Source organism: Phaenicophaeus curvirostris, chromosome 15 (genome assembly GCF_032191515.1).
Source record: "Phaenicophaeus curvirostris isolate KB17595 chromosome 15, BPBGC_Pcur_1.0, whole genome shotgun sequence".
Classification (NCBI taxonomy): Eukaryota; Metazoa; Chordata; class Aves; order Cuculiformes; family Cuculidae; genus Phaenicophaeus; species Phaenicophaeus curvirostris.
In genome coordinates, this window is record NC_091406.1 from 575,889 (window position 1) to 589,570 (window position 13,682).

The window sequence follows — 13,682 nt, forward strand, 5'->3', positions numbered from 1 at the left end:
CTGAGGGACTGCGATCGCTGCTTGTGGTGGGCACTTGCATCCCTCTCTGGATGCCCCTCGTCCTGCACATACCCATGTGTGCCCCTGGGACAGCTGTGAGGTTTAACACCAGTGTCTGAGGGCACCTGAGAACCTTACTGATTTGCACTATGGAGACCCTGTGGAGCTGGGGAGTCACAGAACACCGTACAATCTAGATAAACCCAGCCGAGCCCAGGTCACTGCGGGGTGCTGTTACCTTGTGAATCGCCAGGCAGTCCTTGTTTTCGGTCTTATCCCTGCTCCTCAGGTCAAAGCTGTAGAGTGCTCTGCCGAGGTGCTGTGGCAGGGGCAGGTGCTTGATGACTTGGACGGAGCTGGCTGGGAAAACGCCACTGATCCCATTGACCTCCCCCAGATACCAGTTCTCATCCAGCTGTCGCAGCAGCACGATGATGTCCCCCTTATTGAACCTCAGCTCCCCAGGGTTGTGTCCTCGGTAGGTGTACAGGGCCTTGGCTCGCGGGACCTGTAGGTTGAGAAACAGCCTTGCAGTTCATCTGTAACGGCGATGTTCAACATAGACAGAATTCCCCAAAAGCATTCATAATTGCTGGGAAAAATGTAGAGGTCTAAGGCTTAAGCTTGTATTTATTGGGATTAACTACCCACATCCTTTCTTGATGTCTTTTTCTAATGAAGACAACCTCCAAAATACTTATGCTAAATTTATATCGAGATGAAAAGCAGGCTGAACTTGTTTAAGAATATTAAAAAACAATTAATTCTTTAAACTCCCATGGGAAGATGAGTTTATTACCTGCTACAAGAACTTCTCTGATCAAATGTCTATTTTAATGAACCTGGGTATTTCTATTCCAGAGTGACTGGAGGTCGCAGCCATCGTCCAGCTGACCTGCCGGCTGCTTCCCGCAGTGGCCGACAGCGGATGCCGAGGGGAGTGCGACAAGAGCAAGGTGAGTGCAGGTCACTGCTCTCCTGTGGTTACTGCCTTCCTTTAGCACTGTGTAACCCTGGTTTTATTTCAGTCTTTAATCTGTGTTACAGGAAGAGAGGCTTTGTAATGTGACTGTTGTTGCTGTATAATATGAGAAAGAAGAGATAGACCAAAACCAGAAGAGATGAGGGCACTTTACCATCCGACTCTCATCAAAATGAAACTACAAAGTTCACTTAAAATAATCGCTTTACTGACCCTTAGATATACTAGAAAACTCAATTTAATACGCAATGCAGCAGATCATTTAGACAGCTGAATAACCCGGGGCCATCCCTGGCCTCGGTGCCGTGAACCCACGCGGTACAACTCAAGGACAGCCCGGGGAGTGTTTTTTCTGGAGGAGTGCAGAAGTGCTGCTGCTTCCTGAGCTCTGTGTAGCTGTTCCAGATATGCATTTGGGGGGTCCTGCAGACTGGAAATGAGCAATGCTGAAAGGCTTGATCTCTACATACTTGTGTTGAAGAAGTGATGGAGATGCATTTATTGTTTAGAGTACTGCATCCCACACAAGTGCATCCTGAAATGAATAAGCAACCTGTGTTTGTTTATGGCTATTGGCATTTGCAACGGTGCAGTTGTGAGTGAAATGCAAAAGACTGAGGAAAGGTGCTCAGTGGGGACCAGTGTTGTGCTCTGTTCCCCTGCTGGCCCTCTAGCTGGCAGTGGATGCTGTGAGAAGTTGTGCCACAGGATGGGCTGCTCTGCTGGCAGACCCCCTGGCCCCTCCTCGCTGCGGATTGCAGAGCAGTTAGAAATAAAAGCTGTAGGAACAAACATCCCCATGTGTGTTTGTGAAGCATCAGTCGCTTAATGATGCTGTTCTGGCCCAGGCTCTTGTCAGTACACAGCATTTCCATCCCATATTGGATGAGAGGTCCATCTAGCCTCACGTCCAACTGGGAACGGCAACCAAGGCAAAGTGCTCGGCACTGCTGCAATAGTGCTCCCCTGGGAGAGATTCCTTCTTCGCTTGCAGCAAACTGTGATTGTTCCTGGCGTGAAGAGAGACAGCCGTATACATTGAAAACGATTATCTGAACTGTTAGAGCTGCAACTACGGCTCTTGCCTTGAATCGTACCAGATTCTCAGTTCCAATAATGTGTTATGTTGTGGCTCATTTTCTTTAACCCCTTTAGATGAACTGTTCTGCTGTTTCTGGCTGTGGGAGCTTCACTGCAATTGGTAGGAATCTTGAACATCCATTTTCTGGGTTCTGTCTGCTTTCCAAGACATGGTAGCATTTCCTTCAAAGAATTCTTTGGACCGAGAGGGGATTCTTTGAATTTGGGATGAGAAAGTAGTTTAAAGATCCTGCCTGCCCCTCCTGTGCTGATAGATGAGATAAAAATCCTAACGAGTTACTCCTGGGCACCTCCAAGGGGGGCAGCCACAGCTCAGTGCTGCTGTAGTGAGGAAGCCTGTGCTCTTCCCTAGGGCTGCTGTCCTCACCCCCGGTGATGTCTCACAGACACAACACAACTCTAAATTGTAAGGGGAAAAAGACCGCATGCTGAGCACTCTTTCCAGCCTCCTTGCTGATAGCACAGCTGCATGAGATACCTGCTGAGAAAAGGGGAAACCAGGGTTGCCTCCAGCTCTAGAGCCTTGCTCGGTTTTAAGCCGAGGTGCCAGTGCCCAGAAGAGTTAGGGGCAAGAGGCTTTTCAGCTTTCTCCTGTGCCAGTCTCTGCTGATCTAGAACATCCTTCTCCACTTCCTAGGATTTGGAATGTCATCTGTGGACCTGCAGGAATATCCGTTGTGGCTGGCAAAGGAGCCCTACCCACAGCCAGGTGCTTCAAACCCAGCACATCTTCAGCGCTGGTCTGCTGGCCAAGGCTCGTGGACCTCCACGGGGAGCAGAGTCTCATCCCAGGAGAGCTCAGCTCCGCAGGTATGTGGGGAAGCACGCTAGTGGGGTGATGGGTGGGAGGGTTGCTGGCTCTGCATCTCCTGCAGGCAAAATGTAGATTTTTATCTGTCGGTGGGCAAGTGCTGTGGTCTTGTGAGAAGGACCCTGCATTGTGTTTCCTTTCCAAGGCATAGTCCCCAAGACCCTGCCGCCCTTGTGGGAGGTGGCGCTTCCATAGCCCTGACTCATTCAGGCTCTGTCTGCCTTTTTCTGTGGAAGGAGATAAACCCATTTCTCCAAATCCACCTGTGTCAGTGCCCACAGCTCAGGAGGGATTTCTACAGAATTCACCCCTCCTTCAGCCACACTTGGGACATCAGGAAGATGAAAGAGAGAAACTCAATGTTTCCTGAAGTGTGGAAAATATTGAATTTTCCATGGAATGATTTACATTTTGGGAAGAGAACATCTTCCAGCACTCCCCACACTGATGCTTGGTAGGGAAAAGGAACCGAGGAGAGAAAAATTTATGTACTGCATTTACTTCAAAGTATTTGAAACAGGAAACAATTAGTTTAATGTTTAGTTCTAGTTAACTCATTTTGTCTGTTAATTTGTGCTAAGAGTAAACACTTATGTTTGGGTTAGTGGCACTGAGGGTACATTGCTGGAAAAAGAGAAAATGGTGAATGTGAGACCCAGGCCAGCTTTGCTCTCCATCCATCCCTGGAACTCATGCTGGGAATACAGACCCTGTCAGTGCCCAGACAAGAGGAACCCTCACTGTGAAGGTGTCTGGATGTCCACACTTTCTCCTGCAGGAGAACAAATTGTGGGAACAGAGGATTCCAGGAGCGCAGTTCTCACTCACAAAGACTCAGTGACAGCCCCTGGTGTTAAAGGAGGACAAGGGGCACAGCAACAGCCTTTGATTGTCTCAGGAGAGACCAGAAACCAAATAGCACTCACGCAAAAAGAGTGTTTGTCTGCTCAGGTGCTGAGTCCAAACCATCCCATTGATTTCCCAGCTTTATGCAGGACATAGACTGAGCCTTTCTCTACCCACATGGAGCAGCCCATGTGGTTTCTGCTGTGCAGGGTGCTTTCCTGCTTTGCAGGCCTTTCACAAAGTAACTCTATGCTGAATTTTTCAGAAAGCCGTACCTCAAAATCACCATTTTTTAACATGCTCATAAGATGTAGGAAAGAGAAAGAAAAGCAGCTCAACCACCGTGCACCAAGCCACCTCGCTGTGGCTGGGGAAGCCAGCAGAAACCCTCTGCGGGCAGCAGATCCCATTCCTTATCATTCCTCCTGGTGCTAAACCACAGACAGTGGCAGGCATACCTTAAATCTGATTTCTTCCTCAGGCTTTGGCTGGTTTCTGTCTGCTCTTGGATGTACTGGATCCTCTGCAAGGCATCTGTTTTTCTTTATTTAAAGTAGGTTAATTGCAATGGCAGAAACTGGTGTACTAATTAAACTTGGTGATAAAGACAAGATGTGCCTGGAGGTAGCTCGCTCTGGGCTGACGGCAGAGGGAGCAGCTTTTCCCAGGGGTGAGTGGGGATGGGGGATTCAGGAAGGGCAGCAGGAGTGGAAGAAGAAGTTTCCCCACTGGTGTTGCCTGGTGCACATTGCTCCTCAGCCAGAGCCAGGCTCCTGCTATTTCATTTGTTTTGATGGACTTTTCTCTCCTTACCACATCCAGTTGCTTTCTGTTAATCCAAGGCAGTGTTTTATTCTAATGGGGTGATAGAAGGGAATACCATAGCACACTGAATTGCCCACTGACACCTTTCAGGCTATCAAGAGACCAATGCGATGTTTTGCCAAAATTCTTGGGCCAAAGGGTAACATTTTCAGTGCTGCCTTATTTTTTTTCTCATTTCCCACCCCCCGCCTCTGTCTTCTGCTCCATCATTCCTGAGCTGTGACCCTGTTGTCACCATGACCCAGCTGTCACCGTGCCTGCTGGGAGGTATTTTAGTTCTGCGAGAGGCTGGAGACCCAAAGGGCTGCCTGCAGAGCAGCTGAGAGAGCTCAGGTGAGAGAACACAGCAGGTAAACTCCAGGGTATGGAACCAGAAGCTCTCTCTTGCTTCAGCACAATGCAGTGTGTGGTCCTTGGGTGAGATGCTTGTCTCTCCTTGGCCACTCCTGCATCAGGGATGGTTGTGGCAGATGCACCTCAGTGTCTTGTCCCCATTAGTGGATACGAGGCCAATAGGGAGAAAAGATTCTTTTAGAACTATTTTTGGCATTTGGCATGAGCTGTTCCAGGGCAACTGGCCAATCCATCTGAGTCTCCCTCCATGCTAAACAAAGCAGCAAATTAAAAATACGTACATGTATGTGTGAGGAAGCGATTCAAAGCATCTCTTTGTAGCAGGGAGAAATGTGCACTATAATTATCTTAAATGAGCCAGTTATAACTTCCTTGTTATTGACAGTGGATTAATGTAAGACCACACACTCATAGCACTGGGATTTAAAAGGAAAAAGAGACAAGGAAAAGAAGTGTGTGAGGCTGGCTGGGGGGGTGTCACTGGGGAGAGGCATTAAAATTTGTCACGAAAGGAGGAAAGCAAAGCCAGGGAGTGCAGGGAAGAGGAGAGATTGCTGATGGAGGCTGTGAGCACTATGAACCTTGTCCCAGGAGATTCCATTTAAAACCACCCCGAGGAGCGCGGCCCCACGCTGACACTGTCTCTGCAGAAGCAGACTGACCCTGGGGAGAGCACGAGGCCGAGGCCGTAAACGTCCCTGCACTTGGGATGCATTTACTCCTTCAGCCATTTCTAAGGAAGACTCACTGCAAATGACTTCAGCGAGGCATCAGGTGGGACCCTCCTGTTTTCAGATGCTCTGACTTACGTCCACTGCTGCGTGGATAAGTGACGAATGGGATGAGCGACGAATGAATCCTTGGAATAGCTTGTTGCTGCTGATGCCTGGGGATGCTCCCTTTGGATTTGCTGTGTGCCAAAGGGAGGGCAGAGGGAACAGTTTTGGCAGGAGCGAGCCCCAGGAGCGCTGCCTGCTGCAGACTGACATGTCCCTGTGCCGCTGCCCGACGGCAGCATCAGCTCTGCCCCTCTCAACCTCAGCGGGTGCCCTGCTGACTCCAGAGGCAGAGCTGTGGGGCTGGGAGGCTGCTGACAGATGGATCAGGAATGGCCTCAGATGGGTTTGGGCCTGCACGAGGGTGATTTCCCAGCTCTGATTTTCATAACTCCATGCAGGGAATGCCCTGGAGTCACTCTCTGCTGCTTCTCGTCCCTTGAAGGCAGCCACCCTGAGCATGCAGTCTCCTCCCGCACTGGCCAAATGCTTTTGCAGTAAATACTGAGGGCCTGATCCTGATCTGGGTTTCATGGGTGTTGCCCACATGCGGGGAGGCAGTCACTCCCCAGGACCTTGCGCAGGAGAACTGGCTCAGGCGTGGGATGCTGGGGAGCCCCGGCACCCCGAGCTCGAGCAGCAGCAGCACTGCCAGGGCTGTCCCACCCTGGAAGAAGCTGACTGACCAGAAACAGACCTGGGAGGCTGAAAATGAGCTGGGATGAGCAAGGCCAGCTGTAGCTGTGTCACCCCGAAGGTCTGGCTGGACCCCTAGGAACTGAGATGGTGCTGGGGGGAGATGTGGTTGTCCTTGTGCATGGTCTGCAGGGCCCATGGGGGAGGCGGCACAGCCCCGGGTTCCGCGTGAGCTCTGCCTTCCCTTCCCACTCCAGCACTGTGTTGTTTGTGCCGAAGAGCTAAATATCCGTGCGGTGCAGGGGCAGCGATATTCCTGTCGATACACAATTTCTGTAACGCATCACAGCCTCCTTGAAAGGAACAATTTATTTCTAGGATAGTGCCAGGAAGAAGAGAAATCCAGTTCTGGATGTCTTCCAGTTTGATTTTAATCCCAGCAGGTACCATGGGTTGGTTCAGTTTGCAAGTGTTTTTTCCTATTTTGAAGCCATTTGGAGCAGGACTGGTATTGGTCGGAGGGGACTGGCGCACGGGTGAGCTGCACGGGGCAGCGTGAGGGGGACCAGAGACGGGATTTGCCAGGACTTGCTCTTCAGGGAAATATGTTTAATGGGATCCTTCAAGCCTCCAACTCCATCACGCCAGCTCTACACCTAGGTGGCCGGAGTCCAAGCACAGCCTAAATATTAAATTGTCCCGAGGTGCACAAAACAACCTCCCACTCCTAAAGCTGCCACTGTGAAGCAAAGCAGGGTCTGTACCAGAGAGTGGATGAAGCTCTTCCTACCAACCCTACCTCCTTTTCTTTAAAGAACTGCAGAGTGTGAAGAGGTGGTATGCAGCAGGTGAGGGCACGTTGCGTTGCCCAAGATCCATGTGTGAGCATCAGAGAGGTGCCAGGATGGCTGCAGAAATGTTAGAATATCTTTGCTTTTGACTTTGGCCCAGGGTGACCCGTCCATCTCTGCACAAAGATGCCTGCATCTTCAGTGCAGGGACCCTCCTGACACAGGGACAGGCTGTTCCACAGCATGCATGGGAATAGCCAGACTGTCCAATGTCTGTAGGAAACGGAAAACCTGTGTCTGACCTCACCGTGCAGGTGGGAAGGGTGGCAGGGTGAGATGGCCAGTGGTCCCTGCTCTCAGGGGCATACGTGTTACTGGAGGCTGCTGTGCTGGGCACTGCACTAACACAGCAATTCCCGCCCTGGAGAGCGGGCGAGCTAAAGGGACAGTGCAGTGGGACGATGGCAGAAATATTATCCCTGCTTTCCTTGTGGGGATACTACCAGGAGGAGTGTGAATGTCTCCCCCAGAGGCAGACAGTGACTCCAGGACAGATCTAGGAGCACAACCCAGGCCACACACCTGGTGAGTGGTGATTGGCATACTGCGAATGGTGAGCTGGTTATTAGCTACATAGTGGTGCCAAAGGACTTGCTGGCTTTTCATGAAGAGAGATTGTCAGTAACAACTGCCTCCGTTTTGATTACTAACTTTCTGCAAACCGCCTTCAGCATCCTGCCACTGCCTGCCTGCATTTCGATGGGATGAATGAGCCCCACATCCTCTCCTTTCTGTGCTCAGCTAGTGCAGTTTCAGGGCTCTTTAGGATCCAGTTGGATGAAAAGAGCTATTTGAATGTAAATTAATTGCCATTACAATTCTGTTTTTCTGCTTTTCGGCAGAGGAGATAACTTCAGCCTTGTCACAGAGAACAAAACCATCAAAAGTGAACTTGTCATTTCAATCTCTTCATATAATTATATTCTGCGGATTCAGACAGCTGGGTGGTTTCTGCGTTACTTCTCCCCTGAGGAGGATTGCTCTCATCTTCCCAGCACAAGCAGACTGTGCACCAGGAGAACAAAGTCAGTCCCCTCCTGCTCCTGCCGGGACTGAAGCTCGCCAGATCTGCCCAATTTGCTCTGAAGTTCTCTGGAATGTGAGGCCAGGGCTGGTTGTGGCTCATGCTGCCAGCTGCCCCGCTCTGCGTGCGGGAGATGTAAATGGTGCAGATTTAGCACTGGGTATGGAAAATGTCGTCTTAAATTCCAGGTGCAAGTGGGTGTGATTTACAGACTGAAGAGGTGAAAAGCAACTGGAGGAGCCTGCAGAAGTGGGTACTGGAGCCTGTTGCTGAGACTGACAGGGCTGGTTTCTGCGCTGCTCCCTCTGCGCATCCGCGGTGGCTGGTGAGGTGATGGCACTGGTGGATGGGGGCACTTACACCACCTGCTAACCATATCCCTGGTGCCCTTCGACACGTCACCGCATTGAGGCATACGCCACGTCTGAAATTGGGCTATTGCCACTCTGGCTTTGTAATGCAGAGGTGACACGGAAAATAGGGAAATTGATTGCAGAAAATACAGAGCAGCTTTTGTCACGGAAAAGCTGAGCAGATGTTGGACCAGGGGCAGCCAAGGCGCTGCCGTGGGCACCCAGCCCTGAGGGGAGCACCTGGCTGCACGTCCGTGATGTCCTTACAGCTCTGGAGGAGGATGGGGTGGATCAGGCTTTACTTTGGTGTGTGAAACCACACAGAGGCTTAGGTGGGCAGGACGAGTGCCAAGGCACGCACAAAGCAGGGGTTAGATCTGAGCATGGCTTTGCTTTGTAGACGCCTTGGTGCAAGCAGATCAGGGACAGGCCTGAAAAGCCGTTCTGTGAGAGGAAAGAGGGGAGGCTGGCAGCGGCTGGCGAGGGACAGCGCAGGGCGAGGGAGGCTGGTGAGGGGCACAGCAGGGAGATGGAGGCTGGCAGCAGCTGGCGAGGGGACCAGGGACTAGGATGTATGTGCTGTGGTGTCTGCAAGAAACCTTTTCACAGATCTTCCACTCCTGGTTGCTGCTACCAGATGTTTTTGTCTCTGCTGCTGTCAGCAGTCTCAGGCAGTGGTTAAGTTGTGTGTCATGGTTTGAAGCCGCATGGAAAACAGAGTGTCAGCCCTCGGCGTGCCCGGTCATGATGCTCTGCCTCAGCACCGTGGTTCTCAGAAGTGGCTGTTTACCGTGTAGGGAGGAAACCTGCATCCCGCTCCCTCCTCCGGCTGCTCCCAAGCCCTCTCCCTGCTGGTTTCGTGTCCTCCCTGGGCAGGGAGCCGGGCGCTGCTGAGCCTGGGCAGCTGCCAGGCAGGATGGCGCTGGCTGTCTCTGTGCTGCATCCCTGCCACCGTCCCCTGCCAGGGCCCTGCGCCCTCCGATCACCCAGCAACACGGGATTTAGCTCTCATATCATTTCAGGGAAGTGCTCAATGACTGATGGCGCATATCTCAGTCAGCCTACCAGCTCCACTTAGCAGCTGTTTGGAGGGTGGCTTAATGACCATCATGAGATGATGGCCTTGTCTTGGCCAGACCTGGGCCTGGACACAGGAGCAGCTCTCCCCTTTCTGTACTTCTGTTTTCTAGGGAGACCAACCAACTCTGTAGTCCAGTTCTGCAAGATGCAAGCCACCAGAGTTTCCCAACGGGTGAGGCTTGCTCTTTCCTCCCTGCAAAGCCAGTGAGAGATTCTGTGTCCTTCGATTATTCAGGAAATCCTCTGAAAGACTAGAATTGCTAAAAGTCACATCTGTCTCTTAGAAACAGCAGCTAAACTGCGTTCCTCCATTCATGCTTCAGAACAAAATGGCAGTTCCTACATCAGGGTAAGCTCATATATCCTCTTACAAACTCATTGGGAAAGGGTTTTCTTACAAAAATAGATTGTGGTTCTTTACTGATCTGCACAGCGCCTTGCACAGTGGGTTCTGATGCCAAACAGAGTTTGACTACCTGAAAATCTGTAACAGCAGGACAAAGTCCAGTGTTTAAAAGCCAGCACCCCATCTTTCCTGCAGTGACGTAGAAGAGGGCACAACCAGGTTTAGACAGCAGCAGTGAATGGGTCTTCTGGCAAGGTTCAGCCTCGCGTGTCAGGACACCTCTTAGCTCCAGCCCTGGTGCCCTGGCAGAGCTGCATGTGAATGTGCCATAGGGGAAATTACAAACTCCAGCTGATGATGAACTGTGTGGACCCAGGGATGGTGGCCAGCCACCAGCGAGGGAACTGCGAGCAGAGGAGGGCTCTCAGACTTTCAGCCTCCTCGCTGACCACCATACTTAGCAGGTGAATGCACATGCTGAGAAACCCTGCTGTTCTATTCCTAACTTGCCATCTGAGCCTGACTCATTGCCTTGGTAACAAATTAAAACACTTTTATGTGTTTGCAGTTTGGTGCCTAATTTTGTACAACCAGGGAAACTGGCTCCTGGTGTTTGCTGTCCTTTGCTTTCCCCTGCCTGGCGGTGCTGCCCAGGAGTGGCCCCGAGCCCCCGTTGTGAGCCGCACCAGAGGTGCCAGTGCTCGGCAGCGTGGTTCACTCGGGCTCTTTGGGAGTTTGCTGGTAGCTGAAACAGACTTTAATGCTCATAAGACAATCACACACCTGCCCCAGACCTCGGCCAAGCTGCCCATCGCACCATCGCTTCCTGGCTAGAGTACAAGCGTGCCGCCTCACAGTTACAGTGCAACCGGGTGTTTCATCCTTCATCCCATCAAAACGGTATTTTCTTTTTAAGCTTTACGTAAGGAACCTGACAGAGCGCTTGACCTGTTGTTGCACAACCAGCTTTTAGGGTGTGTATTGCCAGGCAATCCATATTGAGGTGACTTCACTCTCTCTTTACCGTAAGTACGAGGTGCTAAAACTACATGCAAGGGATCAGAAAAGGCATACGCTGGCATCTCTGTGCAAGGTGCAAGCGAGCACTGTGGAAATAGTTCTGTGGGTCACACTCGATAACTTTTTAGAATGAGACAAACCCTGGTGGGATGTGGCTGTGGAGAACTGGAGCAAGCACTTTCTCCCAGAAGGATGCAAACAAAGCCTGTGCAGACTCCCAGGGTTTGTAACGCTTGTTAAGAGCTTGTCCAGGCCAAGGTGGTACAATTCACACTATATGGTCACTACTATGACTGCACAGGAACTGTTGGGGTTTTTGGGGAGTGAGGAGTGTGTTTTGCACAGTGAGTGGGTCAGAAAATATGCTTGCACCCAGCAGGTACAAAAAGACCCAGCAATCCAAGCCTGTCTATTAAATTCAGCAAGGAGCTGGAGATGCTTCTGGAGGAGAAGAAAATATCAGGACGCAGGCACTATATATAGAAGCCCATGTGAAGGTGGCGACGTTGGAGTGCAGTGTATTTTTATCCCAATAGAGGTGTTATCTGTCTATCTCCCATGAAATGCTGGAGGGAGGTGTAACAGCGCTCAGTTAATGCAAAGAGAAAATAGCCGAAGTCACAGTTAAATTTGCGTGGTCTGTGTTTTCCAAAGGCAAGCTGTCATACTCAGAATTTTTCTCCTCTGGCTCACTGCCCTGTATTTGTTGCATGACAAAGTTCATCATCCAAGTAGCTGTTTAGTGGCCTGGATGGATTTTTGCTGCGTGTACGGCACAGTTTAGGTCTGCTACTCATCAGAGAAGTACGGGAGTTTTGCGTACACCTCAGCACACCCGATCTTTGTTCTCTCACCAGCGGCAAAGCCATGTTTAGCTTACACTGAGGCTGAAGCCAGATAAGAAGGATGCTTCAGCACAAGATGTAACCGCATCTGGCACATGCCAGGGGCAGTTCCTAAGAGTTCAAAGGCTTCAGCGCAGATTATTTACGCATTCACCTCCTAGCAAATCTTTTTATTCTTAAATTCCAGACAGATTATTACATGGAGATCCTGAAAATCCAACGTCTTGTTCTCTCTGCGTAGATGTTAAAGATCTTAGAACTTGGCCAGACATCCTGGGAGTGGCTGCCGTGCCGTGCCAGAGGGCTCTGTGCATGATGGCCAGAGCGGCTGCTCTCCCAGCGGCTGCACGGGGGCTGCCCCGTCCCAGCACAGGCACAGCCTGGCATGGATGCACACGTACGGGCTCACCCCGAGTCGGAACGTAGGAAGTGGGTCCAAAAGCAATTTAAATGCTAGCAAACAAGAAATAGTTTGGGCTGGGCTGTGAGTGGAATTCTGCCTGTTTTTTAAGGACTGGCTCTGTGGAATTCCTGACTCCAAACTGAGTGTTGTACTATTGCTAGCTGCAGCAATGCCTGCTTGCGCTTCCCTCTTGGAATGATGGCTCGCTTGGTGATGAGGGGGGTTATTTTACTTATTTTGTCTTTGTGGATGCTCATGAGATTGAATGGCTGAACGCTGGCAAGGAAACATCTCTGCTGAGGAGATCTTTGATGAAACTTGTGATTTCCTCAGCTCCATGGGATGAAGGAAGTTTATTTATAGAATGGCTTCTTTAGTGAAAACAAAACTGCTTTTGATGGCATATCTGGCTGCAGTGCAGCATGGTGCACATCAATCTCATTTACTTTGCAGCACAAAGTCATGTAGAGTGTAAGTGGTAATTAGTGAACTATACAGATTGGGACGGTCTTCCTTTGCAGAGCACATGGCCTTCCACTGCAGCTGCAAATGAATACTGAGTTTAAGGGTACTCAGAAAGCAGCAGTGGTGGGATTAACTGTAGGGGAGCAGGATTGCATGATAGCTGTTCTTACTGGGATTCTTGACAAAGACCATCTGCTTTGTAGTTCAGATGGTTTGGGGGCCTCTGCTCACCCAAATTACTGCAGATGAATGCCCTGAAACTCAAGCACTTTGTGGTGCAGGGAGCTGACAAGTCACCCTTATTACCGCCTTGTCTCAGTGCGTCCTTGCTGCTGCCCAGTGAAGCTCTGCTGTTACCGGTGCCAGTTCAGGGAGGGTCCATATCCATTAATATCCCACCAGAGCAGCTAAAGTGACCTGTGGTCCCATCTGCGTGTATGTAACACCACCAAAATGTCAGTAATATGTTGCGTGCTTCGCCTTGCAGCTGAGGATTCCAAAGTGTTTTATAATTAATTAACTAATTAAGTCTAAGAGCTTTTCAGTGTAATGCGTTCTCCTATCCCTTCATCAAGACGCATATGGAGTTAGAGGCCGTCCCAGCGCTGCAGGGAGCCGCTTTGCAGCTGCAGCCCTCTCAGTCACCAGTTCCCAGCAGTTTGGTCTTCAAACGCATTTGGGAGCTGCAGACTGATGGATGTTGCCATTGAGTATTATCAGCAACAAGTTCCTACCTGTCCTGAGATCTAGTGAAAGAAATGTGAAACGAGGGAGAGACAAGAAAAACAGATGAGGGTATTTGTGCTATTTTATCTGGGGCTGGAGGATTCCGACTGGAGAAACTACAAAGCTCCTTGTTTTCAGCTGAAATGCCGCCTGTAATGGCAGTGGCTGAAAACCGCTGCTGTCTGGTGGTTCGTACTGTGTGCCAACCATGTCAGCAACTCCCTGAGGCTCCCCCGGA

The 13,682-nt window shown here is 50.6% G+C and overlaps 1 protein-coding gene across 2 annotated transcripts in view; it reads right to left on the reverse strand.

Annotated features, from left to right (window-relative positions):
- The window catches only part of SH3RF2 (SH3 domain containing ring finger 2), a 33,438-nt gene that overhangs the window by 17,120 nt on the left and 2,636 nt on the right, over nucleotides 1-13,682 (reverse strand). For both annotated transcript variants that reach the window (XM_069869234.1, XM_069869233.1), the window contains one exon: nucleotides 239-508. In XM_069869234.1, coding sequence (XP_069725335.1) covers nucleotides 239-508 — 270 coding nt within the window. The remainder of the gene's footprint in view (nucleotides 1-238; nucleotides 509-13,682) is intronic.